General features: G+C 42.3%; 1 protein-coding gene across 1 annotated transcript in view; it reads right to left on the bottom strand.

Moving 5' to 3' along the window:
• The window catches only part of LOC126183190 (phosphonopyruvate decarboxylase-like), a 109,424-nt gene that overhangs the window by 61,258 nt on the left and 20,760 nt on the right, over positions 1-27,406 (bottom strand). Inside the window, exons 2-6 of the mRNA XM_049924933.1 lie at positions 20,618-20,746; positions 17,658-17,805; positions 17,424-17,554; positions 3,885-4,044; positions 3,245-3,407 (exon numbers count right to left, since the gene is read on the bottom strand). Coding sequence (XP_049780890.1) covers positions 3,245-3,407; positions 3,885-4,044; positions 17,424-17,554; positions 17,658-17,805; positions 20,618-20,734 — 719 coding nt within the window. The 5' untranslated portion in view covers positions 20,735-20,746. The remainder of the gene's footprint in view (positions 1-3,244; positions 3,408-3,884; positions 4,045-17,423; positions 17,555-17,657; positions 17,806-20,617; positions 20,747-27,406) is intronic.

The raw sequence follows: 27,406 nt of genomic DNA, 5'->3' as shown, positions 1-27,406 counted from the left end.
CTCTCGTTTCGCAGCTGCTCACGCTAACCACAGGACCACAGCGCTCATGAGTTGTGTTCTCCATGATGTTGCCTATGTAGCACATGGACTACTCAGTTTGTATATTTTGTTTATTTTTTTCATAGTCCCACACAACTTCTTCCCGTTTTCTCGATCGATCTGTGTTCAGTTTTTCAAGGCCTATCCACTGTGCCAACTTATAACTAAATCTGAGGGGGGTGCGATGGGGAGGTTCCCTTGTAAGCAGCTGCGACTTTTGGTTTTGACTTGATTTGTCTTTTCTAGGTCGACGTCTGGTGACGTTGCGAATTTCCACATACTTCAATATGAACTGATTCTAATAATCTCTTTCCGGTGTTTTATAAAACAAATCATGAGAGTTTTTAATATCGTTCATAGAAAGTGAACAGCAATTAAATGCTCCTCCACGGTGTTGACATGTAGGATACTGGGGCAGCACTGAAGGTTTGTACCTATAATGATAGAACAAACTAAACTGTGAGGTTCTGTTTATTTTTCAAAAATGGACTTAAAATATTTAATTTGCGGTTCCTCACTGTCAAGCTACAAAGAATGGTCCCAAACATTCTTACGTAGAGGAACAAATCAAGCCAATAACAAGAATCAGTTTAATTTGAAAATAATGAAGAAAACAGGATATTCTAACCTCATTCATTTGACTTCCTGACTTTTCCACATTTCTGGATGCTGTGAACGTTTCCTTGGCCTTCCTCTTTCTCCAACGGGTGAAACGTTTTCTTCCATGATTTGTGTTTCAAATCAGTTTTATTCCAATCACTATATTAAATTATATTCCCCAAAATAACCGAACAGAACAGAAAACACACTCCACTGGCATCAATATTTACTACTACACAGGAAAATGGCGCCAAGTGAGCTAATCGCTGATTTGTCAAGATGAGGTACGGAACAAAACTCACAAGATCCCGCGGATAATGAGACTTTTGAAACCAACCATGAAGTTTAACACTGGTTTTCTCAAGGATCTTGTGCCAAATGTGAATAACTGTTACGTGAATTATGTTCTATGTATAAAGCTATATGAGAATATGTCGCCATCTCAATTTTCATTATTTTGGAGCATGTGAGTTATGACTCTAACATTAATCTATCATGGTGGTTACACTGATGACAGTTCCGGTTCAAGCTTGTTATCATGAGGTGTTATGTGAGAATGCGAGACAAAAAGTTAATTCTTGTTGGTTACTATTAAATGAAATATAACTGAAAAATGAATGGCTATCAAAAACAACGGAACTGGTTTCATGGAGGTAGTAAACATTATGTGAGATATTATCCATATGAAGTTACATGTTGCAGAGACATACAGGGAGTTACAAAAAGGTACGGCCAAACTTTCAGGAAACATTCCTCATACACAAATAAAGAAAAGATGCTATGTGGACATTTGTCCGGAAACGCTTAATTTCCATGTTAGAGCTCATTTTAGTTTCGTCAGTATGTACTGTACTTCCTCGATTCACCACCAGTTGGTCCAATTGAAGGAAGGTAATGTTGCAATAGTGCAATCACGTCATAAACACAGATTTTCTGTGAACGCCTGGGCAGGCATTGTTGGCGATGTCTTGATTGGGCCCCACGTTCTTCCACCTACGCTCAATGGAGCACGTTATCATGATGTCATACTGGATACTCTACCTGTGCTGCCAGAACATGTGCCTTTACAAGTACGACACAACATGTGGTTCATGCACGATGGAGCTCCTGCACATTTTAGTCGAAGTGTTCGTACGCTTCCGTACGCTTCTCAACAACAGATTCGGTGACCGATGGACTGGTAGAGGCGGACCAATTCCATGGGCTCCACGCTCTCCTGACCTCAACCCTCTTGACTTTCGTTTATGGGGGCATTTGAAAGCTCTTGTCTACGCAACCCCGGTACCAAATGTAGAGACTCTTCGTGCTCGTATTGTGGACGGCTGTGTTACAATAAGCCATTCTCCAGGGCTGCATCAGCGCATCAGGGATTCCATGCGACGGAGGGCGGATGCATGTATCCTCGCTAACGGAGGACATTTTGAACATTTCCTGTAACAAAGTGTTTGAAGTCACGCTGGTACGTTCTGTTTCTGTGTGTTTCCACTCCATGATTAATGTGATTTGAAGAGAAGTGATAAAATGAGCTCTAACATGGAAAGTAAGCGTTTCCGGACACATGTCCACATAACATACAGTATTTTCTTTCTTTGTGTGTGAGGAATGTTTACTGAAAGTTTGGCCGTAACTTTTTGTAACACCCTGTATAAAATCTCAAATCTATCTATGATAACGAATACAGGCCTGTATCTATGATAAGGAATACAGACCTGTATTCGTTATCATAGATAAAGTTGAGACTTAATATGTCTCTGGAACATATAATTTCATTTGATTAATGTATGACCTACGTCTGGGGTACAGGTAGGATTATCCTCATTTCGTTCAATTCTACGGTGCTATTCTAATATTGGAGATCCTCTGCCGCATCTGCCTGATACCCTTGGGTACTGCCGGTTCTAGGCGCTACAGTCTGGAACCGAGCGACCGCTCCGGTCGCTAGTTCGAATCCTGCCTCGGGCATGGATGTGTGTGATGTCCTTAGGTTAGTTAGGTTTAATTAGTTCTAAGTTCTAGGCGACTGATGACCTCAGACGTTAAGTCGCATAGTTCTCAGAGCCATTTGAACCTTGGGTACAAATTTTAATTCATTGCTTCAGCCTGTATTCATTATCACAACGTGAGACTATGCGACAATTGGGATGACGTATTTCAGAGTTCAGCGACTGATATGTGGTCTACGATATGAAATTTTTAGTCTTATTATCTCCAATGAGCATGTGTCATCCCTGCTGTACCCTGAATTAAGAAGGATACGAATAGATATACCTACATAGACCTACTCATGGACAGTACACTCTGGAAAATGGTTTCCGCAATTGATAAAAAACTTCGTTTTCGGTACTGTGTGATTTCACCTAATACCAATGTTCACTTAATACTGCAAAGACGACGCACTTGTTAGCGAATCAAAAATAAATAAATAAATACGATAGTAGCACTAAAATGGCTTGTGAAGTATTCTTTTCTGTGATGTATTTATAAAGAGAAAAGTGATGGAGAGTTAATGTTAACGACCTGTCCACAGCGAAGTTATTAGAAACGAAGTTCAGTTGGAGAAACATGCAAGCAGCCACGTACGCTCTCTTACACACAAAATACATACCTTGATGGCGTTATCTGTAGTTTACAAGGAAGAAATGTCTGCCTCCTGACGAGTAAAGCGTAAGGGCAACTGTTCGCTTCCATATACCGCTTGGCTTTATTCAAAGTTCTTTTAGCTCCCTCGATGTAATCGGGTAGTGTAGTGTATTCAATACCCACAGCCTCTGTAAAACATGATGAAGTAGCAAATAATTTCTTGTTACAGATGTCTATATGTTTATCTAATTATATAGTGGATGATGACCAAATAAACATTTATAAAAATTTGCCCTCTATTGACAATTTCGTGTTTACAGAAGACTATACGTCTGCTAGTATCCAAATACGCAACGAGATACTTTCAGCGAATTCATAGAATTATTTATTACATTTGATAATTATGCTTTGCTGTGCTGGCGTATTTGTCACATACCTGCGACTAATCCAGAGAATATCCAGCATAATGCTTTTCTCCTAAAGAACTGTGTGGGATTTTCCTTATGGAAGACTTTCTTAGATCCCTTTCTGCATCACGCAGTAACATCTCCACGATTACGTTATGTGTGAATGCATCAGATCTGTGGGAAGTTTTCTGTTAAACAACCCTAAAATTCTAAGCCGCGTCCTACGTCGAGAAGGAAGTTACGGTTGTCTCTACTTACCTAGTATCCTTGGTGTTATGTGTCCCTGCAGCAAATGCTGTGGCTCATCGCGCTTCCCAGGTTCACCACGCCAACCGATAAGCAGCAACATTGGTATGGAATACACTTCTCCAGATGCTAGAGATACTAGTGGGTTCACAGTATTGCCGAGTCCAGAGTTCTGTTGGAACAGGCAAGATGTGTATTGTGCTATTAGTTTACAAGGTATTGCTGTAGAAAACAAGTGCTGTAGAACATGGCATGCATTATCTGACCATACTCATAAGGCACTGGAAGCAGATTTAATTCTTCAGCTTTTCCAGGCGTTTATGAAGTCTATAAGTGTGTACTTGATGGCAACAATTTTGACAGTTGACGAAATATTGTGTATGTCTGGCATAACAGTCTAGCAATTCGCCTGAGAACTTATCCCAAATATTAGGATTCGATTATACAGTATATACACTATGTGATCAAAAGTACCCGGACACCACCAAAAACATACGTTTTTCATATTAGGTGCATTGTCCTGCCACCTACTGCCAGATATTCCGTATGAGCGGTCTCAGTAGTCATTAGACATCGTGAGAGAGCAGAATGGGGTGCTCCTCGGAACTCACGGATTTCGAACGTGGCAGGTGATTGGGTATCGCTTGTGTTATACGTATGTACGCGAGATTTCCACACTCCTAAACATCCCTATGTCCACTGTTTCCGATGTGATAGTGAAGTGGAACCGTGAAGGGACACGTACAGCACAAAAGCGTACAGGCCGGCCTCGTCTGTCGAGTGACAGAGACCGCCGACAGTTGAAGAGGGTCGTAATGTGTAATAGGCAGACATCTATCCAGATCATTACAGAGGAATTCCAAACTGCATCAGCATCCACTGCAAGTACTATGACAGTTAGGTGGGAGGGAGAAAACTTGGATTTCATGGTCGAGCAGCTGCTCATAAACCACACATCACGCCGGTAAATCCCAAACGACGCCTCACTTCGTGTAAGGAGCGCAAACATTGTACGATTGAACACTGGAAAAACGTTGTGTGGAGTGACGAATCACGGTACCTAATGTGGTGATCCGATGGTAGGGTGTGGGAACGGCGAATGCCCGCTGAACGTCATATGCCAGCGTGTGTATTGCTAACAGTAAAATTTGGAGGCGGTGGTGTTATGGTGTGATTGTGTTTTTCATGGAGGTGTTGTTTTGCGTGCCACTATCACAGCACTGGCCTACACTGATGTTTTAACCACCTTCCTGCTTCCCACTGTCGAAGAGCAATTCGGGGATGGCGACTGCATCTTTCAACACGGTCGAGCATCTGTTCATAACGCACGGCCTGTGGCGGAGTGGTTACACGACAATAACATCCCTGTTATGGACTGGCCTGCACAAAGTCCTGACCTGAACCCTATAGAACACCTTCGGGATGTTTTGGAAAGTTGATTTCGTGCCAGGCCTCACCGACCGACATCGATACCTCTCCTCAGTCCAGCACTCCCTAAAGAATGGGCTGCCATTCCCCAAGAAACCTTCCAGCATCTGATTGAGCATATGCCTAAAGGCTGAGGGTGGGCCAACACCATATCGAATTCCAGCATTACCAGTGGAGGGCGCCACGAACTTGTAACTCATTTTCAGCCAGGTATCCGGATATTTTTGATCACATAGTGTACAATTAACTGTCTAAGAATTTCTAACTATCCCGTATGAATATGGGAGAGGACTTCGCCCATAAATATTTGTCTGCTTATTCATTAGCGTGAAATGGTACATCACATTATTATCTAGTTTACCGTGACTCGCAATGAGAATTTAGTAACGTAAGTAGAGGAACATTTCCTTTGTCTGAATCTACGGCTGTAAAATATTTATCGTGCTTAGCTAGCAAATGCTTAGAAAGAAACATGTAGAGGGTGCTAGTTAGTCCTGTTGTACTCATCTGGTTAAGTAATTTTACAGTTACGATCATTTTTTTCGGATAAACTCTAATTATTTTTACTTCTAATTTTATTGAGCTCTTTCCCTTCCATCCTAAAGTAGGTTGCATTACACATATTGAGTTCCAGAAGTTATGTGATAGAGACTGTTCCAGACCTGAAATAATCTACAGATAATTATACACTGAGGTGACAAAAGTCATGGGATACCCTCTAATATCGTTCCGGAACTCCTTTTGCCCAGCTTAGTGCAGCACGTGGCATGGACTCAACAAGTTATTGGAAGTTCCCTGCAGAAATACTGAGCCATACTGTCTCTGTATTATTTCCGGTGCAGGATTTTGTGCACGAAGTGAACTCTCGACTATGTCCCATAAATGTTCGACGAGATTCATTTCGGGTCATGTGAATGGCCAAATCATTCGCCAGAATTGTCCAGAATGTTCTTCAAACCAATGGCGAACAACTGTAGCCCGATGACATGGCGCACTGTCATCCACAAAATTTTTGCCGTTGTTTGGGAACATGAAGTCCATGAACGGCTGTGAATAGTCTCCAGGTAGTCGAACATAACCATTTCCAGTCAATTAGCGGTTCAGGTGGACCAGAGAACTCCGTCCGTTCCATGTAAACCAGCCCACACCATTATGGAGCCACCACCAGCTTGCATAATGTCTTGTTGACAACTTAGATCCATGGCCTCGTGGGATCTGCGCCATACTCGAACCCTACCGTCACCTCTTACCGACTGAAATTGGGATTCATCTGACTAGGACACGGTTTTCCAATCGTCTAGAGTCCACCCGACATGGTCAAGAGCCCAGGAGAGGCGCTGCAGACGATGTCGTGCTGTTAGCAAAGGCACTCGCGTCGATTGTCAGTTGCTCTAGCCCATTAACGCCAAATTTCGCCGCACTGTCGTAACGGATGGCTTCGTCGTACGAGCCACATTGACTTCTGTGTTTATTTCATGCAGTGTTGCTTGTCTGTTAGCACTGAAAACTCTATACAAACGCCGTTGCTCTCGGTCGTAAAGTGAAGGCCGTCGGCCACTGCATTGTCCGTGGTGACAAGTAATACCTGAAATTTAGTATTCTCGGCACACTATTGCCACTGTGGATCGCGGAATATTGAATTTTCTAACGATTTCTGAAACAGAATGTCCCATGTGTCTAGCTTCAACTACCATTCCGTGTTCTGTTAATTCCTGTCGTGCGGCCATAATCACGTCGGAAACTTTTTACATGAATTACCTGAGTGCAAATGACATTTACCCCAATGCATTGCCCTTTTATACCGTGTGTATGCGATACTATCGTCATCTGTATATTTTCATATCGTTATCCAATGACTTCTCACCTCAGTGTACTTTCGAATCTTAGAATACTAAAGCCTAATACACAAAAAATACTGAAAACAAAATTATATGTTACAATAATATGCTTAGATCATACATCTATCGCCCGCATCTCGTGGTCGTGCGGTAGCGTTCTCGCTTCCCACGCCCGGGTTCCCGGGTTCGATTCCCGGCGGGGTCAGGGATTTTCTCTGCCTCGTGATGGCTGGGTGTTGTGTGCTGTCCTTAGGTTAGTTAGGTTTAAGTAGTTCTAAGTTCTAGGGGACTTATGACCACAGCAGTTGAGTCCCATAGTGCTCAGAGCCATTTGAACCATTTAATCATACATCTATCCTAGTGAGTCAACATTTGTACTGGCAGCTGCGTAAAGCGTTAGGCTGAAGTTTCGCCAATGGAAACGGACAGTTGCTGGCTTTTATATCTCTGCATAAATGCTTCATTCTTAATTTCTTTGCTTGTCTGTGTGCTCATGAGAGCTCGGCTTGCATGTAAGAATTTCGTTGCGTAGCTTCATGCTGGCGTGAGCGCAACTGTCGCCTAACTTACGCGCCAGGGAATACATCAGCCGAATAGAAACATGCCATTGTACGTGACTTGTGCAAAGTATTTAGTTTACTTTATTGCATACTGTCAGTTCTTTAGATTCTTTCACGTGCTTAATTAATCTTATCTAGCAACGACATTGGCTTGGGACTACGTCAGTTTTGCCAGGAGCGTCAAGAGTTGACCATGGTGCACAAACATCTAGAAATCGTGTTGATCGCAGTTGACAGGCGCAGGGATTCTTTCAGTCTTCGTGGCATCTCTAGTGTCTCGGATGTTACCCATGATTTCTGGCGCCACCACATCTATTGTTAGTGGGAACTGGAAGTATTACCACCGGTATATTCTAGCAAATCCATGTAATTTCCGCAATGATTCCGATGATGCGTTGTGGCACAGTCATATTATTTGATAAATATACAAAACTTTTAAATATATTAGAAAGTACTAGACTGTCTACTAATCAACATTGATGTAAGCGTGCAGGTGCTGTTAGTTGCGCTTCTACATCTACATCTACATTTATACTCCGCAAGCCACCCAACGGTGTTTGGCGGAGGGCACTTTACGTGCCACTGTCATTACCACCCTTTCCTGTTCCAGTCGCGTGTGGTTCGCGGGAAGATACGTGATCTCCTCGGGAGGTATAGGTAGGGGGAAGCAATGTATTCGATACCTCATCCAGAAACGCACCCTCTCGAAACCTGGCCGGCAAGCTACACCGCGATGCAGAGCGCCTCTCTTGCAGAGTCTGCCAGTTGAGTTTGCTAAACATCTCCGTAACGCTATCACGCTTACCAAATAACCCTGTGACGAAACGCGCCGCTCTCCTTTGGATCTTCTCTATCTCCTCTGTCAACCCGACCTGGTACGGATCCCACATCGATGAGCAATACTCAAGTATAGGTCGAACGAGTGTTTTGAAAGCCACCTCTTTTGTTGATGGACTGCATTTTCTAAGGACTCTCCCAATGAATCTCAACCTGGCACCCGCCTTACCAACAATTAATTTTAAATGATCATTCCACTTCAAATCGTTCCGTACTCATACTCCTAGATATTTTACGGAAGTAACTGCTACCAGTGTTTGTTCCGCTATCACATTATCATACAATAAAGGATCCTTCTTTCTATGTATTCACAATACATTACATTTGTCCATGTTAAGGGTCAGTTGCCACTCTCTGCACCAAGTGCCTATCCTTTGCAGATCTTCCTGCATTTCGCTGCAATTTTCTATGCTGCAACTTCTCTGTATATTACAACATCATCCGCGAAAAGCCGCGTGGAACTTCCGACACTATCTACTAGGTCATTTATATATATTGTGAAAAGCAATGGTCCCATAACACTCCCCTGTGGTACGCCAGAGGTTAATTTAACGTCTGTAGACGTCTCTCCATTGAGAGCAACATGCTGTGTTCTGTTTGCTAAAAACTTCCTGCAGCTCTTACCATCACCGTAGCCCACGATAGCATCCTTACGACAGCAGGTGAAGGTAACATTTCAGTATGATGTGGTGCGTCCTTTGCCGTTATTCTACGTACCTCTTGACTAATTACGTCACCACTGGCATCGCTCACCCTTCCATTTTCACTATGAGTGTCATGTGCGCGGAGTGTATTTTGCGATCGTCCTGAGACTTAAAAGTATTCGGTTTACTAGTACAAATGACATCCACTATGTTACTCAGAATGCGCAATCTCTAGTCATGTAACTATCATCTTTAATGGATATTTTTATACTGTCCCATGTATGTATTATTTTATCTGAGAGTGGAATAGTGCGCGATCCGGACAACAATCCATTTCGGAATCACATATTGCTGCCTCTAGGTGCTGGACTCTGAAGAGATACTTAGGATAAGGGTCGTGCCCATTATTTATTTGTTTAATCATTTAAGTGCTGCATTTCTAGAACAAAAATTACTATTTAAAAGACTCCAATAATTTAATACACATTTTGAGCTTGTTTTGTTTTTGTTCTATACTAAATCTTCATCTACATTTACAAAATTTTTGTATTGCATGTGCTACATTTCTGCACTGCTGTAACCTCCACACGGGTCACGCAAAATCAGCAACTGGACAACGTCTTGAGATGGGTAAAAACATGTACATTGTTCCGTAGCCCAGATCACTAACGCACGCCTGAGTGGAGGCTCTCGATTTGGAGGTAGCCAGTTCGAATCCGCGTGGTCGAAGAACTTTTCATCGTCACCATTTGTCCGGCAAGTTCTTGATCACCAAACTTTGTGCCAATGTCATGGATTAAATATCATACTTCTCTAAAGCGTCTCGTGAAGTGATGGCATGTGACACTGTTGATGATGGTCAGTCGGTTGGGCACATCAACATCAGCGATCGTTTTGGTGCTATTAGAGGGGGTTTAGATTATCTGTGGGTACCAGGTTTAACTCTCTCCATGCTCTGATTGTCCCAAAACACAAACGTGACAAAAAACTATACTCACACCCATTACAGTCACACACAACAGACACACTTACGACCCAGCTCTTATAAATCGTGAGGATGGGGGCCATTGTGAGTGGCGAAAGAAAACGCTTTTTTCTTGATGTTTGACAAAACTAGATAATGCCGTGTATCCTTATTACACAAATCCGAGATTTTGGGCCAGTGTCTACTGCGCTCTACCTTGTCTATTGTTATGGTTATTGACGTTCAGTCCCCACTTGGTGGGTCAATAGCTTCCTTTCTTTAGTATCTGACAGTGATTCGGATTCTCCGCCAAGCCAGAGTATCGATTTAGAAGAAAAGTCGGAGATACTTAGGCATTGCAGCACGGTCGAGCTGGCTTCGATGGAGGGTGCCACCACTGCCAGCGTGTCACGTGGGCCCGTATTCTCAATTGGACTTCCAGTAAATACCATAACCCTGCTCTTGTTCCTCAATTGCTTGCTAATCTCTGTAGCCTTCGGTATGCACCATTGATAGTTGAGTGATTGATCTTCACTGTGTTTATGTTTACGATTACAATCTCTCCCTGGACTGCTTTGAGCACGCTTACGTCGGCTTTCGCTATCCTCCGGAGTTTGCTTCTGGCTGCCTGTTCACTTCGAGAACTTTGCCGACGCCGACTCTACAGAAACCGCCTTTTTATTCCACTGGTCTCTGTGTCACCCTCGGTGTAAATGACCATAAACTCTGTTTTACCTATGCAGACTAGGATAGAAAAGTGGCGACGAGTACTTCTTCTCCATGCATCTATTCAGTGTGAAGAATGGGCCCTGAATTTCGAAAGTTGTGGCAGCAGCAATTACAGCTGCAACAACAACAACAACAACGGCAACAGCAAGAAAAGCTGCGGGAGGTCCAACAGCAACAGCAGAAATTGCACGACTGCAAAACCAACAACAGATTGCACCTGCAGCGTCATCACCTTTCCTCAGCCACCTGCTTGCTTCGACAAGGCAAACGGGAACTGGAAGTTGTGTTTATGTCGTTTTGATCTTCACTGCAAGGCAAATCAAACTACTGGGTTTGAAGGTCAAAGTGAACTTTTACTGTTTTCTAGCAATAAATTTACTACGTGGTGCAAAAACTACACCCACTCTCAGACATTTGCAGTTTGAGCTTTGACGATGTTTATGGTTTGCTGACTGACTATTATGCTTACCGAAGCCACGTAGAAGCAACTGGGTTAAGCAACGTAAACAAGCGTATGCAGCATGAGCTGCTGACTTACAAGGCTCAGTAAACAAGTTTCATTTTTCCTGCAAAATATATGACGCGTCGTATGTAGAACTATTATTGCAGAAGTACTGGGAACGAAGATTACATTGGTGACTTCTGTGAACAGATGAATGTAAAACAAATCACCTCTACTACGTAAACAAATAATTATTTTAGAACTTTGTTTGGAAGTTAATATATTTCAGCAGTTTTGTTATGGAATCAAATTATTTTTTCTGTTACCGATAAGTAAGTCTTTTAAGAGTTTAAGAGTGATCTGAGAATTGTATCTTGTGTACATTAAATATATTTGTCGGCAAATTTACATGATTATGTACGTTTTTCCCTTCATGTGCCATACTTCCCCCACTATTCCCTATTGCCCTACAAGTGCAAGTTCCTTTTTAAACTTTGTTTTTGGCGGTAAATTTTTTAAATTTTGCTAAGAGAAGTGGAAATATTTATCGCAATATAGTTGCCTTTGATGATAAAGTATACTTGAGACCTAAGAAACAGTTCAATATCGAGATAGAACAAACAATAGATGAAACACCGAGACAGTACAAATGACGCCACGCCGTTGCCTTCATTCTGAACGTTTCCCAGTGGGGACCAGCTGCAGTATGCGCGGGCAGAATTTGGTCACATGTGGCACACGGTATATAGTTTCGTTCGTGGCTGATAATAAGACACCATCAGTTGCGTTAAGCACGTCGAATCGGATGCAGGTTCTACGCACGTGCAAACTTTCGGTCGGATTACGTACATTTACAGAGGTGGACTGGTATATTTCGAGGAAGCTGGTGAATGCTTCCCTGGAGTCGACCAACCCCGCTGCACGCCAGACAACACCCTGTCACCCTGCAGAGTAGCAGATGACACCCTGTTTCTGTTGCCACTTCATAGGCTGTAACTGGGAATTTGTATGGAAGTTATGCTGATTGGCTTCCTTGGAATCGGCAACCCTGATGCACTGCAGAAAACACCCTGCTGAATAACAGATGGCGGCATGTTTCTGTTGCTACATCATGTACTGTATTTGGGAATTTGTCAACGGTGTGTTCCTGATTGGTGTCCAACGTAAAACACAGAGCTTGGAGAGCTTGGTGCCTGGCCGCTAGGCAAGTGGGAAAGTGCATCCGCGATTGAGTACTGCATGGTAGACCTATAACGGCTCTGTTAGTTAACAATGTCCACAGTTGCAGCCACGGCACCGTCTTATCGCCGGCCAGTGTGGCCGTGCGGTTCTAGGCGCTTCAGTCTGGAACCGCGTGACCGCTACGGTCGCAGGTTCGAATCCTGCCTCGGGAATGGATGTGTGTGATGTCTTTAGGTTAGTTAGGTTTAAGTAGTTCTAAGTTCTAGGGGACTGATGACCATAGATGTTAAGTCCCATAGTGCTCAGAGCCATTTGAACCATTTGAACTGTCTTATCAGAAAATAGTGAGTTGGAACCGAAGAACGAAATGAGAGGCTTGTGATCAGTGATCAGCTGAAACTTCATACCATAAAGATATAGAAATGCCGTGTGGCTGCGGCCTCCCTTCGTGTAGACCGTTCGCCTGGTGCAAGTCTTTCGCCGGCCGCGGTGGTCTAGTGGTTCTAGGCGCGCAGTCCGGAACCGCGGGACTGCTACGGTCGCAGGTTCGAATCCTGCCTCGGGCATGGATGTGTGTGATGTCCTTAGGTTAGTTAGGTTTAAGTAGTTCTAAGTTCTAGGGGACTGATGACCACAGAAGTTAAGTCCCATAGTGCTCAGAGCCATTTGAACCATTTGCAAGTCTTTCGAGTTGACGCCACTTCGGCGACTTGCGTGTCGCTGGGAATGAAATGAGGATGATAAGGAGAACACAACACACAGTCCCTGCGCGGAAAAAAATCTCCGACCCAGCCGGGAATCGAACACGGGACGTTAAGTATGACATCCCGTCGCACTGACCATGTTTTTAAATTTTTTTTTTAAAATTTCATTTTGCTCGTTTACGTTCGTTGCATCTGCTCGGGGCGGATGTCGGAAGACACCCGTTTCAGTTCGCAGTTGATCCATTCAGCTTTCAGGGGCGGGTAAAGATATACATGAAACTTCTTGACATCGTTTATGATAGCTTGCGAGTAATTTCGTTGGACCACATTTAATGCTTTAGACACAAATGCCGTAGACGTTTTTATGGGGCAGTACTGCACCAGTGCCGGAACCTGAGGCATAAGTGGCTAGCGTGAAGCATTAACCTGCGTTGAACATTGCTAACCAAGAGGCAGCTTTCTAAGTTGCAAGAAAGCCTTCTGACACGCCCTGACCACAAAAATTTAACTCTTTTTTATGTACTTGATTAATTAAGTAGGAAATATGACCTGTTTGGGATTAATTTCGCATAATAATTAACTTTGAATAATGACGACTGCAGTTCCTTGAAATTCTTGGGAGCCAGTAAGTCACTATTGCGTCCATATGATTCTGTGTGGGCCTAAGCCCTTCTTTACTTAATATGTGTCGCAAGTACTTTACACTTGGCTCAGATAAACTACACTTGTGAAGCTGACAATGCATACCATGGGCTTGAAGCTACGCAAACGACGTCAGTAGATGTTCCAGGCGTTTCTCCCACGCGGACCTGGTAATTAATAAGTCATCTAAACAATTAATACAATTGAGGATACCTCGCATGAATTGCAAAATGACAGGATCTGCTGCAATCCCAAATGGTAATCTATTACAACGATACACGCCGAATGGCATATTACTCACTAAAAACTGTTTTGTCTTACCACCTACAGGTAATTGAAAATAGACATCAATGAGATCTGTTTTAGAATATTAATGCCCCTAGCCAATTTTGCTAACAATTCCTCTGGCCTAGGGAATTGAGTTCAGATCTATGTTAGCTTCACTATTAATAGCAAACTTAAAGTTGCCATAACTCATCCATTTGGCTTTTTTACTACTACCAAGGGTTTTGCCCATTGGCTGGACGATACTGAACAATCCCTTTAGTTCTGCTTTAACTTGATCGCACATACTGAAAGGCACTGTACGTGCTCTACAAAACTTAGGCACTGATGCCTTTTTAAAGATACGTGAGCCTGAAACCCTGTTGCACAACCTAATGTAGGTTAAAACAGTTGCTTATACCGCGCACATAACGTATCAAGTACTTTCAATGGAATCATGGTTAAAACTAGATTCACTGGGTCTTGAATTTGGAAACTAAAAAGCGCAAAATTGTTATCCAAGAGTTTATTATCGCAAGGGTTAGTTACCTAGATACATTTTTATACTCAGCTTGAACTATGATCTGACCCCGCAACGGGATCGACTGTCCATTGTCCATCAGCACTCTGCACTGAGGATACCGCTGTGGTGAGCTGACCCACCATATTTATCTACATTAATCAGAGACACGGCCGCATCTGTCTCCAACTGTAACTCCGCCGTTCGTTACTCCATTAATTTCCAGTAGCAGCATGAGCTTCTGCAGCCAGTCTGCTGCTGTTACTGGCACCGGCAAGACAAGAGTGCAACACGCTGGCGGTGGCTGTCGTCGCCAGCTGGCCAAGGCAGACACTTAGAAAGATGCTCCTCTTTGCGACATCTAAACCTGGTGATGTTACAGAACGAGCAGTGACATCGTTTATATGTTGGTGCTCAATCTGACACGATTTGGTTGCACTAACGTTTCTGGAAATCTTCGACAACGGCGTGGAGGGTAGTTTTCTATGAGCTACCGCTTGGTTTGCTTGTATTTATGAACGTCTACCAATGACGAGGACGGTAGATCGCTAACTACTGAATTCGCATCGCCGTACTACCGAACGATGGGTGCTTGATAGATCGGATAATAAAGTTGATTTGTCATTATCAGTTGATTATATAGCACAACGGTGGCAGCTACTATAAAGGAAGTCGACGCCAGTAGAATTGTTAAAAACAGCTTGTGCTGAGCTGTTACTTACTGATCCTTGGCAATTTTTAGCGCATCGCTCAGGTATGGATCAGACGAAACAGCCATAAAAGTAAATGGTACCCAGAATTTTACTAATATCGCAAGACAGTTCCAAGGAGCAATGTGGTTGCTAGTCGTTGATAACCTTTCTATGTTTCCATATGTAGCACAGATGGCTACCACCATCCGTACACTATCCATCATATTTGCAATAAAGGGCACGTTACACTCTGGTTTCCGACAGTTCATGGCATCTGCGTTGAGGAATTTCTGTAAACGCAACGATAATGAGCACCTGACTAATTCCTGTTCTATCCAGCGTCGTATTCTGAAGCGGACTGAACGGTCACGTCCTTTAGATGCAGGTGCGCAACATGATGGTGACAGTCGACTTCGGGGAAGCAATCCCCGGCCTCCTCGCATAGTACTGGTCCACCCCTGTAAATGGACTTAATCATACTGAAATTTTACACGCACGCTGAACCTGCACCCTTTTATTCCTCATGCGCTCGGCTCCGTGAGCTCTCGACCCGTGGACACAGTCTTTTACCGCAAGTGCTCGAATGTATGGAGCGCACTTTGGGCCGGAATCCACGGTCTTGGTTCGCAGTAATGGGCGACAAATGTTTGAATTTACTACGGGCTAGGAGCAAATCGTCAGATATCGAAACCAGTTCCACCCGCAACGAGACGTAGCGCCCACACCATTCTCAAACGGCCGGGAATGACTCACGCAATAACGGCCAGGAAAATCCTGGTCAACAGCTCGTCTGCCACAACCATAATCTCCACTCTCGCTTTAGGTGTAACAGTGTGTCGACAATGACTAGCAATAAGAGCCGGTAGAGGTGGAATCACTTTCGTCCGCTAAGCCACTTGCGGCTCCCACCAACGTCAGAGACTCCATCACCAAGCAGTCGGCAGAGGTTGAGCGTACCCGGAATGAAACACCCATGGCGGTCGAACCATTATCTCTATATGGACCACGGCCGGCACCCGCTGCCCTCAGACAGGACCAAGAAATTCCAGAATCACCTCCGACACCCGATCTGGCTCGTCACTACGAGGACACGCCGCGGGAGCCGTTGGCAGGGATCCCAGCACCACTCCTTCTTCTCCTCGACGAATTCAGGACAGTCCGGGCCATTTCCGGCCCAACTAGCTGATTAAAGGTGGGGGGGGGGGGGGGAGTGGTTTAGTATCCGACAGCGATTCGGATTTCCCGCCCACCCTGAGTATCGATTTGGAAGAAAAGTCAGAGATAATCAGGTTTCGTAGCACAGTCCCAGCTCGCTACCAAGGAGGGCGCCGCCACCGCGGCCGGCCTCACACTTGGTCCCTCAATTCCTCGTTATTCTCTGAAGCCTTCGGTACGTGCCATTGATAGCAAGGTGACTGACCTTGCCAATGTTTGCGTTTTCGATTCGAATCGCTCCCCGCTGTTTTGCGCACGCTTACGATGACTTATCGTAATTTCTGGATTTTACTTCCGGTTAGCCGCTATCGACCACAGGAACCGCCTGTTGTGTCCACTGCTCTTCACGTCGCTGTCAGTGTTAGTTATCATAAACTGTGTTCTACCTACTCAGAGTAGAATAGGAAATTTCTATCTCAGAAGAGTTTGAACAGGTCATAAACGCATCTTCTGCTCACGTTCTCGGCAGTACCAATATCACATGCGTACCTTTTACTGTTTTTTTCTAAAGATGTAACGGAACTTAAAATTTAATCTTTGCTTCTACATGAATCTTCACACTTAGTATCTTTGACCTAGTACCAGCGGACAAGCCTGCTCCAGCTTATTGTGCTCACTGACAACTAGCGCTTCTACTTAAACACAGTGCACGCATTCGTTTCTAGATATTATTCCTTTAATCGAGCTGTTTAGACGTTCCTGGGGGTTTTTATTCAATATAGCCATAAACCAGCCTACTTCTTATTTTGACGGCTTGTACAGTGCATAGACACGTACTTGATAGCGTTTTCATTGATTATGGATTTCATGTACTATCCAATGGTTAAAAAAAATGTTAAGTTTTGTTAGTCTCAGTTAACAAAGATGATACTGAGTGAATCACTACAAACCTGTAAGTAGACAAGACTGGCTTTACCAGTGGCCAGATGGTATCCGGACGCTATGCTAATCGCGTTGCCTTCATTTGCTGCAATGACGTGCTTCTCTGGCGCCACACGGTTCGATACGAATGCACAAAAATCTGTCAAGGGAAGCCATTAAAAATTAATGAAATGCAGATATGACAGACAATTATTATGTGTTAAGAAAGTATTAAGACTTTCTGCCATTTTATTGTGACTTGCCTTTGAGGAGTGAATCTGGAACGCCGCAGAAAAAATCGATGCCAATACCTCTGACAGCGTCGTAGAACTCTGAAGGATGCAAGAAATCTCGTACTAGTTCAGTCAACTGTCCTACTTCAACATTTCGTCTAGTTTGCTCGTTAACTTGCTGAAATAAATGAAACATACGATATTATACATAACTGAACAGCAATATCTTGTAGCTATTGTATACTCGTTTTACTATGATATTTAGGTACTGGGAATTACATAGACTGGCGTCAGTTAGATTTTAGATGTGCAAGCGACGACGAGATCGTTAGTCACAGCGAGAGGAGGATGGGAGTTTGAGTTTGGCTTCTCGTAGACATCGATCTTATTAAAGCGGGACCTCTAACTGAGATGGGGAAGCATAGCAGGAGCAGTTGGCCGTGTGCATATTGAGTCAACCACACAAACATTTGCAAGGCGAAATTACAGACGTTCCAGCTCAGTTTTATCAAGGTTAGAGAAAGAAATGAGCCACTGGTGTATTGGAAAAATCACATCAGCAACAGTGTAGGTTGATTTTTAGGGTAATACAGGAAATATGAATACTCATTACTCTATAAATACTGGATACTGAAAAATAGGAATGATAATTACATCTGTCTCAAAAGACTTCTAAAAATGAATACGAAATTATTGTTTGTTTTCATTAATTATACACATTCATGAAACTTCACTGGCCCAAATATGTAGCAGTCTACCTACTGACTAGAATATTCTCAATCAATCCAACTATCTCTCTCACAGGTATAACTTTCTCGTGAATTTGTGCAGGCTTCCGTCAGGAGATTCTCCAGTTTAGATCAGAATAATATATTCGACTACAAGACGCAACTTTTAATTATTGTTTTCGAACGATTGTCTTGGTGTTCGCAGTTTTTCCTGTAGGGCTACTGAGAATACTTCCGATGATATGGAAGCTAATTTCCTGACTCCTCATCCGATTCAAAATTTCCCGTTGTCTTGGTGAAAAGTAATGGAAGTACTAAAATTGACGTATAATTCCCCAGTGCTTTGAGATGGGCTGAATCAATGTCTTACTTTTCTCAAAATTTACAAATCCCAAAGAAATTGGTCATTCACACTTTGTTCTCCATTCTATAGTTCTCTTCAAGGTTTGCGTATAGACCATTGTGATATATTCACTTCTAAAGCCATCTTCTTCCTTTGACTGATTAAAATCTAATGTTTTGTTTTCTATGGAGTAAGTTATAGATGTAGTGAATATCCTATACATTACGGATGGGATGCTAATAGTATAATAGTTGTTATGTCTAGTCAATCTGATTTTTTGTGAAATATAATAATTACAGAATTTTCCGGTTTTGGGGAATTGCCCTCCCACTGGAGATATTGTGTGAACGATTTTGCAAATTCCCTTTGCTCAGTTTTCGTCCAGCTTTAACCATTTCTTCTGAATCATAATCATCTGCAGGTACCTCTCTTTCTTTGATATTTCTAAAGGCTGGCATTACTTCCGGAATGTCATTATTTTCATCAAGAAGTGTCTGTGCTCCTTATTCATCTCCTGAACTATATAAACAGCTTCGAATTACCGTAAAATTTCCACCTTATTATTAGTTAATGTGCTGCCTGTCATGAGAACTTTTCAGTACTGGTGTACGCTGAAGATAAGTTTCTGTTTTGCCTTTTTTACATTCTTCTTGTTTTCAGTTGTTTCTGTGAACATATTTTCATGATTTCTTCTCACATTCTACTGAAGACATTTCCGAATAGTTCTGTTTTTATTTAGCTTATTCTACCATTACTGTTATCGTTTGCTTGAAACTTTGATCTTCGCTTTAATAGCTGCTCTGCCCCATTTCAGATGTTCCTTTCTTTTGCTGCCTTCGTACGTGCAACGTTTTTCGCTGTTTGCGGAAGCAATTTCATTAAATAATTTCCGCTTTCGTCAATGTCTGTAACATCTTCATTTTTAAAGATGCTGCTCTTGTTATTTACTTTAATGTAGTCTACTACTCTATTTTTAAATAAATTCTCATTATTTACACTTCCCGCCTGTGAGTCTGTTTCTTTCTAGTTTTGCACGTTTTCTGCTCTACATCCCACTAGTCCCCAATCACTAGAAATTCTTGAGTGGTTTAGGACAGTAACATATACATCTTAAGCAATGTCTTTGCTGTTCATTAGAATAGAGTTCCATTTTTAGTTTCATTAATCCTAGACAAATCAATTTTATATTTGTCTTTCTTCTATAAGTATTCAATAAGTGTGAACATGTTCTTCTTGTCGGTAAATTATACTAATGTATCTCTGCTGTTTCTGGTGCCATTCCACAAGTTTCCCACTGAATAACTGTTCTGTACTTTTTGCCCTCCTTTCGCATTAAGTAATTGTTGATAGATTGTGCATAATATTAAAACATTTACAGTGCCATTATGGTCTCAGCGTATCACAGCGGCGTAAGATATCATCTTGATGAAATAGCCTCTATAAATATGCTCTACAGAAGTGACCTTCAGATTTTCTTAGCGATGAGTATGAACATCTTTCAAAAGGTGAGTAATGTGTATTGAAATATAAGTATCGTCTGGAAGATGAGGAATGGACTTTAAACTAAGGATATCACAGCGAAATAAAAATCAGTATATAAGTAGCTGCTAACATTCTTAGTTTTTGATCTCATTTCATAATTAAAAGTACCTGACACAGACATGGTCATGCAAAATATTGTTGATTAAGATTAATTGTACATATTTCTTTGGAAAAGTTTTATTTTCCGTTGTGAGCATCATATTACATTGAGTAACGGATTCAGTATTAATTTTGTGATATGAGAATCTTGTATAAAGAAGAATAAAATGTGTTTCTCTATACTAAATATTTCTAGGCCTGGACTTAACCAACTGTTACATATTTTATCAATTTGTACATACTATGTTTACAGAGGACAATTATCTCACTTTTCTTACCAAATCCTGAGTGGTTGTATCAGTTTTTAAAGCCGATGAAGTACTGAAACATTTGACTTCTAATTGGTTCAGGAGTTTGGATGTCACGGGGAGTACACATTTCCTTAATGCACTCATTGTTGTTGAGATCTGAAACAATAGGAAACCTCATATTACATACCATGTGATGGAACTTGTTTTCGATCGAACAGAATTTCATCAAGATAAGTTAAATTAAAATGAAGTTCATTTCTATTTTACCCAGACATTACTATGGCAATGGGAAGTTATTTTCAAGTCTTACATGAATTATGGTCTCTGCGTATCACAGTTGCATAAGATATCACCTTGATGAAATGGCCTCTATAAACATGCTCTACAGAAAGCATAACTTTAACATAGTAAAGTTTAGCTGTCGGCAGTGAAATGGTTCTGATCTCATAAAGATGGATGATGGCAGGTTAGTGGAGAAGGCCATTTCTTTGACTAACTACAATGTTCCATGAAAATCTCATGGACGTACTGCAACCACATATACTTATAAACTGTTGAGGTAAGAGCGTTAAAATCTTTTAGTTATGAATATCACGCAGAATTTTCAGTTACAACTCTGCACATTGGCTGATATTACACATCCACACAGAACATTTCGATTTGAACCCGAGCGATAGCCGTCATTGCACCTGCATAAAACAACAAGCCATTTGGGGTTAAACTGGAGTGACTATTAAAGTATTTGTTCGAAAACGATAAACTGCACATCGTAATCAGTCAAGATTTAATGTTCTAATTTTTAAAAACGTTTCGACACTTATCTTCAAGTACATGTCTTCTAAAACTGCCATCTGGCGAACAATAAGTTAGATGAACCCACAACTTGTATATTGTTGAAGACATCTACGTGATATTAGGTAGTAAGCCCCAAATCTCGATGTACAAAATTAACACATTAAATTGTGAGTGGTTGTGAAATTTTGTAAAAAGATCTCGGTCCAACGAAAAACGCCTTTGTTTTATGATAACCAACCCAATCCGTGTATCACATCCCTGACAACCTCTCCCCTACTTCGCGATGATACAAAACAAGCTGCCCTTCTTTGAACTTTTTCGATGTCCTCCGTCATTTCTATTTGGCAAGGATCCTATACTGCACAGTAGTACTCTGGCAGAGTACGGACAAACGTAGTGTGCGCAGTCTCATTAGTAGACCTGTTGCATCTTCTAAGTATTCGAGTGTTCTGGCAATAAAACGCAGTACTTGTTAATATGAAGATAAATTCAAGCATTAGGAAATCTTTTTTGAAGATACTTGCATGAAGTGTAGCCATGTACGGAAGTGGAACAAGCACGATAAACAGTTTAGACCACAAGAGAATAGAACCTTTTGAAATGTGGCGATACAGAAGAATGCTGAAGAATAAATAGGTAGGTAGCGTAAGTAATTAGGAGGTACGAGGAGGTAGTGAATCGAAATGGGAAAAAATTATTGTGACAGAACTTGACTTAAGGAAGGGTTAGATTGATACAAAACATTCTGAGGCATCAAGGAATCGTCAATTTGGTATTGGAGGGAAATGAGGGGGCAAAAATTGTCGAGGAAGACCAAGGGATGGGTACATTAAACAGCTTCGAATGGATGTGGATTGCATTTGTTGCTCGGGAGATGATAGAGTAACGTGAAGATCTGCATCAAACCAGTCTTCGGACAACAACAACATCACTGGTATTTACCCACTTTAGAATTTTGTGCTTTCTGGTACTTGTTTCACGAAATACGCTGGACACAAATTTTCTTAATGAGACAATGCACACGGATTCAGAAGGCATTGCTCATAAGAGGCACAATTCACGTCCGCAACAAATTTAATTATAGCAGTAATGGATGAAGGTACTCAAGTCCATGATTATGTGGAAATTATTTCATTCACCATTATACTGTAACAACGTAAATAAAATATCTGACAGTGACACAGTTCTGAATACACTCGCAATGTACTGAGAAGAGGAAAGCAGTGCGTCATTCTGAGCCGACGGTCATTAACACAGATAAGACTGACCTCGGACTCTCCGCTACGTACTGAGGGACGTTCGCTATTAGTCATGACGTAATATTTATGACTTAACCCGTAGCATTATCTTTAGTATAATATCGCTGATGAATCGCTTATTTACAAACATTTAATTCGGTGTCCATAAGATACCCTGAGGGCCGGAACTTAGCATCATAAGACTTAATTGAGATAAAAAGTTTGTGACTCCTTTACGGAAACTTATTCTCACTGAACGTTGGAAATGTGTAATGATTATTGTTTACGTTGAAGGTGGTGTCCTATATGCCATGAATGCCTGTAGTATTTCCTAACTAGTTCTGGTTATCAATATTAGACACCCAACGATGGGCAATGCTACGCAAACGAGCGTGTAATTAACAATATGCTTTTATCTGTAGTATTCGCGACAGAAATATGGTCCCTGAAATTGTTGTGCTCGCTAAACAAGTAAACAGTACTGATGCACCCTTAAAAATGAAATAGTTTTCTTGTTTGTATTCAAACGAAACACTGGAAGTATTATTCGCTTCATGTTTGTAGCACAATTTCACTAGCAAGGCCATGTTTTATATTACTCTTGCTATTTCATTGTTTGTTGAGGACAACCGTTTCAAACTGGTGTGTTACAACTGCAATGTTGAAGCATTCGCTCACCTTCTGTTGTCCTTACCGATCCTGTTTGTAATTCACTGAACTCTTCGTACTGCTGCTGCGTGTTACGCGCTCATTTGTTTCGCCATCTTGTTTGCGCGCGTCGAGTGCAGAATTCAAACCTTTTATCGTGCGTCACGACTTGCTGTTTATTGAACGTATATGTGTGTGTGTGTGTGTGTGTGATGAAGGACTTTAGATCGTGGCTGTGTATGAACATTCATATATTCGTTGTTCATTTTTTGCGTTTTGCTTGAAATGCGGAATGAGTAGGTGTACTGAAGGAAGAGAGCAAAAGTGGGTTTAACGTCCCGTCAACATCAAGGCCAGTAGAGACGGTGCACAAGCTCGGAATGTTTCAAGGATAGGGAAGGAAATCGCCTGTGCCCTTTCAAAAGAATCCTCACGGTATTTGTCTGGAGCGATTTAGGAAAATCACGGAATACCTCAATTTGAATGACTGGACACGGATTTGAACCATCGTCCTTCTGAATGCGGCTCCATTGTCTCCCTCTAGCGTAGTGATTAACATGATTGCATGATGGACTCTCTTGCCACTGTCAGGGCATCCTAATTTAGGTATCAAGTGATTTCGCTGCATCACTTGATCTTAAAAAAAGGCCATGAGCAATTTTCTCTTTCATTCTTATCCTTTATAAGCTTACGCTCTGTCTTTAATGATGATGAGGCGCTAGATGCGAAACTTGCCTTTTCGAGCGTTGAACTGGCTTTCATTTGAGGGTGTTTCTTTTCCTTCTTCTTCTTTTTTTTTTTTTTTTTTTTTTTTTTTGAAATTGCAGGCCTTTGTAGCCGAGCGCTTCTAGGCGCTTCAGTCCGGAACCGTGCTGCTGCTACGGTCGCAGGTTCGAATCCTACCTCGGGCATGGATGTCCGTGATGTACTTAAGTTAGTTAGGTTTAAGTAGTTATAAGTAAGTCTAGGGGACTGATGACCTCAGATGCAAAGTCCCATAGTGCTTAGAGCCATTTGAACCACGTTTTTTGTAACTGTTTCTGATACTATTAGCTTTCTTCTGTTGTCATTAAATGATCCTGGCTGTGCATCGGTATAGGGAGCAACTGAAAAAGCTGGAAATCTGGAAGCCATTTCATATATTTATGGGCTGGCTATTGTGGGCTATAAAATAATTTACTTGTATGAAGCACATGGTTTTAGTCTTCAGTGTTCTGTGGCCAGGTAAAGGCGACGTTCTGGTTTTCACAGTCAGGCAAAGAGAGAGAGAGAGAGAGAGAGAGAGAGAGAGAGAGAGAGAAGAAATAAAACATTCAAACCCAAAACACAGCCACCCAGAAAATACGATACTCTATTGCAGTGCCTGTGTTATTCACCTCCTCCCTCCAGGTGTGGCTGGCTGCACTCCGGCACCACTGCCCTCCCGCCACTGCAATCTGCCAATCACAAAGTTATTGTATTCGAGGTAGAGGACAAAAAGAGAGTTCTGTGTACGTGTCCTTGCAATGTATAAGCAAGGTACTCGACATGACCATGTGGCTGGCGAATGGCCAACCAAGCACCGACGGATGCGCGCTCGGCAAGCAAATAGTGAACTGTATCAACGAGGCCTTACATAGGGGTAAGCTTACGCGTAAGTTGAAGTTATTTTGCAACATACATAGTTTTATAGATAAGTAAATGGTATCATAGATAAATGAGTGGAGAAACTTATTGGTCACACACGGTCAGTCACATTCTTTCCTTGTGAAAAATACGTATCTAAGACCTAGATTTGTTTATATGATGGTTGATAAACTCACGAAGAATACTTGCTACTTTTTGTCTTCTTTAGACCACTTGTTTCGTCCAGTTTTATATTCATAGGGGTTATTTCAGACTCTAAACGTAAATAAGTAATATATAGTTGGGTGGGAGAGACGAAAATGCAACACAATCGTAAGAGTTTTGTATACAGATAAATGCTGACGTCATTATATCAATTAAACCATGAACTAATGTTACCTGTTGAGAAGATGAATTTATTGTTTGTTAAGTGCGATAGAACATGGATACGCGGGTTATTTGGGTTTGATGCTATGTTTACTCGTATGTGAACGTCATATATTTTATCCCTTGTGAATATGTAAGAATAAAATGATTTATGGTGACTAACAAGTTTTGACGCATCATTTCTCGTGTAATCTGATAAAATACCCTGTGCAAACCTTTTATAATGAAGATTTAGCGCCGGCCGCGGTGGTCTAGCGGTTCTGGCGCTGCAGTCCGGAACCGCGGGACTGCTACGGTCGCAGGTTCGAATCCTGCCTCGGGCATGGGTGTGTGTGATGTCCTTAGGTTAGTTAGGTTTAAGTAGTTCTAAGTTCTAGGGGACTTATGACCTAAGATGTTGAGTCCCATAGTGCTCAGAGCCATTTGAACCATTTTTTGAAGATTTTGTGAGTATTTTATGATTTATGTATTTCTGGGTGTAGACACTTCTTTCAAACAATAGTGATTGATTGATTGCACGTATAACGTAATGCCTATTGGGATCTAATCTGTCTGGAACCATCCTACAAATAGAGTTTGTTGTGAATGTCCATCACTATCTGAAATTCAGGGCATCATACACACATCAAAAAAGTTTTGCATCACCCCAGTTCCTAGAACTCCTGAAGACAGACGTTTACTGTGGATATTGTATCACAGACACAGTCCCTTTGACTGTTCAGAGGTGTCATTAAACCCGCCCAAAGATGTAAACAACCATACATGAGCAGTGCCTATTAGACGGAGGGGGTCTGACAGCAGATCAGTTCCAGTCATTCCACCAGGAAGCAGGTACACGGCTCGTGTTGTCTGTAGTTCAACCATGCCTAGACGGTCAATACCGCGGTTTGATCGCGTCCGCATTGTCACTTTGTGCCAAGAAGGGCTCTCAACAAGGGAACTATCCAGTCGTCTCGGAGTGAACAAAAGCGATGTTGTTCGGATCATGGAGGAGATACATAGAGGGAGGAACTGTCGATGACATGCCCTACTCAGGCCGTCCAAGGGCTACTACTGCAGTGGATGACCGTTACTTACGGATTATGGCTCGGAGGAACCGTGACAGCAACGTCACCATGTTGAATAATGCTTTTCGTGCAGCCACAGGACGTCGTGTTACAACTCAAATTGTGCGCATTAGGTTGCATGATGCGCAACTTGACTCCCGACGTCCATGTCGAGGTCCATCTTTGTAACCGCGACACCATGCAGCGCGGTACAGATGGGCCCAACAACACGCCGAATTGACCGCTCAGTATTGGCATCACGTTCTCTCCACCGATGAGTGTCGCATATGCTTTCAACTAGAAAATAGTCAGAGACGTGTTTGGAAGCAATCTGGTCAGGATGAACGCCTTAGACACACTGTCCAGCGAGTGCAGCAAGGTGGAGTTTCCCTGCTGTTTTGGGGTGGCATTATGTGGAACCGACGTACGCCACTGGTGGTCATGGAAGGTGTCGTAACGACTGTGCGATACGTGAATGCCATCCTCCGACCGATAGTGCAACCATACCAGCAGCATATTAGCGAGGCATTTATCTTCATGGACGACAATTCGCGCCCCCATCGTGCACATCTTGTGAATGACTTCCTTCAGGATAACGGCATCACTCGACTAGAGTGGCCAGTTTGTTCCCCAGACATGTACCCTATCGAACATGCCTGGGATAGATTGAAAATGGCTGTTTATGGACGATATGACCCACCAACCACTCTGAGGGATCTACGCCGAATCGCCGTTGAGGAGTGCCTTGATGAACTTGTGGATAGTATGCCACTAGGAATACAGGCACGCATCAATGCAAGAGGACGTGGTATTGGGTATTAGAGGTACCAGTGTGTACAGCAATCTGGACAACCACCTCTGAAGGTCTCGCTATATGGTGGTACAACGTGCAATGTGTGGTTTTCATGAGCAGTAAAAAGGGCGGAAATGATGTTTATGTTGATCTTTATTCCAATTTTCAGTACAGGTTGCGAAACTCTAGGAACCGAGGTGATACAAAGCGTTTTTTGATGTGTGCATATGGCAAATTTCTGTTCTTGTGATCGAATATTGATCTCTATATTCAGTATGTGGTTTTAGTATCTGAATTTGGTCCA

The sequence above is a fragment of the Schistocerca cancellata genome, chromosome 4 (genome assembly GCF_023864275.1).
Source record: "Schistocerca cancellata isolate TAMUIC-IGC-003103 chromosome 4, iqSchCanc2.1, whole genome shotgun sequence".
Taxonomy (NCBI): Eukaryota; Metazoa; Arthropoda; class Insecta; order Orthoptera; family Acrididae; genus Schistocerca; species Schistocerca cancellata.
Note: the sequence above shows the minus strand (reverse complement) of the source record. Positions and strands in the feature narration are given on the sequence as shown.